The sequence below is a fragment of the Montipora foliosa genome, chromosome 1, assembly GCF_036669935.1.
Source record: "Montipora foliosa isolate CH-2021 chromosome 1, ASM3666993v2, whole genome shotgun sequence".
NCBI classification, from domain to species: domain Eukaryota; kingdom Metazoa; phylum Cnidaria; class Anthozoa; order Scleractinia; family Acroporidae; genus Montipora; species Montipora foliosa.
Genome location: NC_090869.1, coordinates 4,514,836 through 4,517,335, shown reverse-complemented (window position 1 = coordinate 4,517,335; position 2,500 = coordinate 4,514,836). Strand labels below are relative to the sequence as shown.

The 2,500-nt window shown below is 41.0% G+C and overlaps 1 protein-coding gene and 1 long non-coding RNA gene across 2 annotated transcripts in view; one reads left to right on the top strand and one right to left on the bottom strand.

Moving 5' to 3' along the window:
- Positions 1-893, top strand: part of LOC138001298 (uncharacterized) — a 12,198-nt gene extending 11,305 nt beyond the window's left edge. Inside the window, exon 3 of the long non-coding RNA XR_011123216.1 lies at positions 1-893. This exon is cut by the window's left edge and continues 1,105 nt beyond it. This is a non-coding gene — a long non-coding RNA (uncharacterized lncRNA).
- LOC138001172 (sorting nexin-20-like) overlaps positions 1-1,132 on the bottom strand; it is a 6,366-nt gene extending 5,234 nt beyond the window's left edge. Inside the window, exon 1 of the mRNA XM_068847855.1 lies at positions 907-1,132. Within this exon, the coding sequence (XP_068703956.1) occupies positions 907-1,036 (130 nt within the window). The 5' untranslated portion in view covers positions 1,037-1,132. The remainder of the gene's footprint in view (positions 1-906) is intronic.
- Positions 1,133-2,500: the final 1,368 nt, after the last annotated feature.

Here is a 2,500-nt window from a genome sequence, read left to right as displayed (position 1 = left end):
TATCATTGTTATGTAAATAGTCTGCCAGAATTAAAAATAAACATTTTCAAGGTGTGAATTGGCAACTTGACAAGTTAGCTCAGTGGTCTAGGATAGGGACAAGTAATCCAGAGGTTAACAGTGGATCGGAATTCAAGGCAAGCTGTGAGAGACAAAAAAAAAATTACAGAAAAAGCTGAGCAGGATCTGAAAAAGAGGACAGGATGAAGGATTAAAAAGAGGAAAGCTGGGATGAAAAGAAGCAATGGTGTGAGCAATGTGGGCATAGAAGAAAGAGGGAGAGAGAAATAAGATCCATTTTTCTTCGTCCCGTTAGTACAAATTAATTCGATACCCGTGGGTATAAGTATTGTTCTTAACAACAATAGCGTGAAATTTTGCATATTTAATTTATTCTGCATGCATAGAAGTAGGATCTGTAAGGAAATCATTCCTTCGATCCTTTATTTTGTCCGTGTCTTCGAAAAAAGATCCCAATCAGTCGTATTTTGACAAACTTTGTCCACACTGGGGGTTCAAATCACACATGGAACGTCCCAACTCGGCTCCCCAGGGCTCAACAACATCGCAGGTTGGAACCACGGAAAAACTTCCAAATTTCTTTCAGTTTCGCGTATTGCTGAAGCCGTAAACTACTTTGGCTTCGTACATTACGAAACACAAAAAATCGGCTCTTCTCTTTTAAGAGATTTAATTTCTATTAAATCTCTTAAAACGAAGCTTACAATCTACGGTGCTATTTTACATGGGTCCGACCCGGCTGTACTTCAATTTCCAAATTTATCTCTCATTGGTCAGGCCACTAAATACATACGCCCGAAGAGGTACAGCATAGTATTAAACATTAATTTAGTCAACTGTATGACTTTGACGGCATACGTGGGCAGGATAGCAACTGAGACTCACCTCCTGGGAAAATTGTGGGACCTCCGGCAATGACAAGCTGTCCATTGAAAGATATGCTGTCAGAAGAAGCTTCCGACCGACCATCTGAAGATATATCAACGTAATCATCCAAGTACCAATGCGTCTCCATTAAGAAGTCATCATGCTCATTATTGCTTACATTAAATATTTTGACAACAGCCCAAATCGGAATAAGTGTTGACCATTTTGTTAGGTGACTATGTGTTAATCTGGCATGAACTATATACCCGAATTTGGTAACGTTGCTCGACCTCTGACCCAGGCTCCTACCGTGCAAAATTTCCTAAAGTGTAGCACTTTTAATTTTCGCGGATTTTGCAGACGGTTCTTGATCCGCAAAAACAAGTTCCAGCAAAATTAAATACCGCAAGAATTTACTCCCGTTAATATAATTAAAAATGTCTTTGAATCCCCTTGTGTTATTATATTAGGGAAGAGTAAACATTGGCGCAGAGTTAACTACTGCAACAGACCAACCATTAACGTACGGTAGCTCTAGAAGCGCTTCTGCGGTTGCTTGCACAACAAATTTTGTAGTGAGTGACTGAGTTTAGGGTTATTTCACTTTTTCATTTTATAAGCTGCTTCAAAATGGGGTTTACAGCTTGACTGGAAATGTTTGTTGTGTTGTTGTACCGACCGGCTTGCCGTTGACCGAAACTGAGAAGTATGTATGGGTTATTGACCAAGCGTGAGGTCAAGATGACTGGATATTGGCCAAGTTCTTTTTTTGCGTGTTTATGGACCGAATCGAAGTCGACTGTTATTTTACCTAAAAAAAAAGAAATGAAATTTGAAAATATTACATTTCCTTCCTTGTTGATTTCTTGCTGCTTGAAAAGAAAACCGCAAAAATTAGTTCTGAGCGGAGATTTCAGTCAATTCCAGCCGCAAAAATTTGTTCCCACAAAATAGAAAGTCCTGCAAAAATTTCGTGATACACGGTACGCTCAGCTCCTATGGGTGGCTGTATCTAAGACAAAAAAAGAGCATAACTCTCAGAGAAACTGCCATGAACCTAACGCTCAAAGCCGTCAAGTGAGGAAAGGAACTTTGTTTAAGTGCCTAGTCGTTCTAGCGCTGGAGCATTAATTGCGGATACTGTAAACTGAAATTAAACTCAAATCAAGTCAGATGTTGGTTTTTGACGAGAGGGGAAAACCGGAGCACCCGAAGAAAAACCTCTCGGTGCAGAGAAGAGAACTAACAAACTCAACTGCGAGTCTGGGAAAGGAACCCAGGCCCGATTGATGGAAGGTGTGTGCCCTCACCACTGCCCAATCCCTGCACCCTTAACTGGGAAAATGGAGTCGATTATCCCAGAGTCTCTCCGGGCGCTCACCCTCTGGCCAAAAAGCCCGAGGACTCTGGGTACGAGATTACAAAGTATGGGGAAGGGTGACCTGAGGTATGTACTTAAATTTCTGTCATATGGGTTTGCCTAAAACCAGGAATCCGGAATCCGGAATGAGAACTTCAACCAAAGGCTTATACACTAATTTGCGAAACGAAATACAGTAAGAATCCAAAACATTCATTCAAGCTACCAGGTAACCTTAGGCCTAATTAGGCC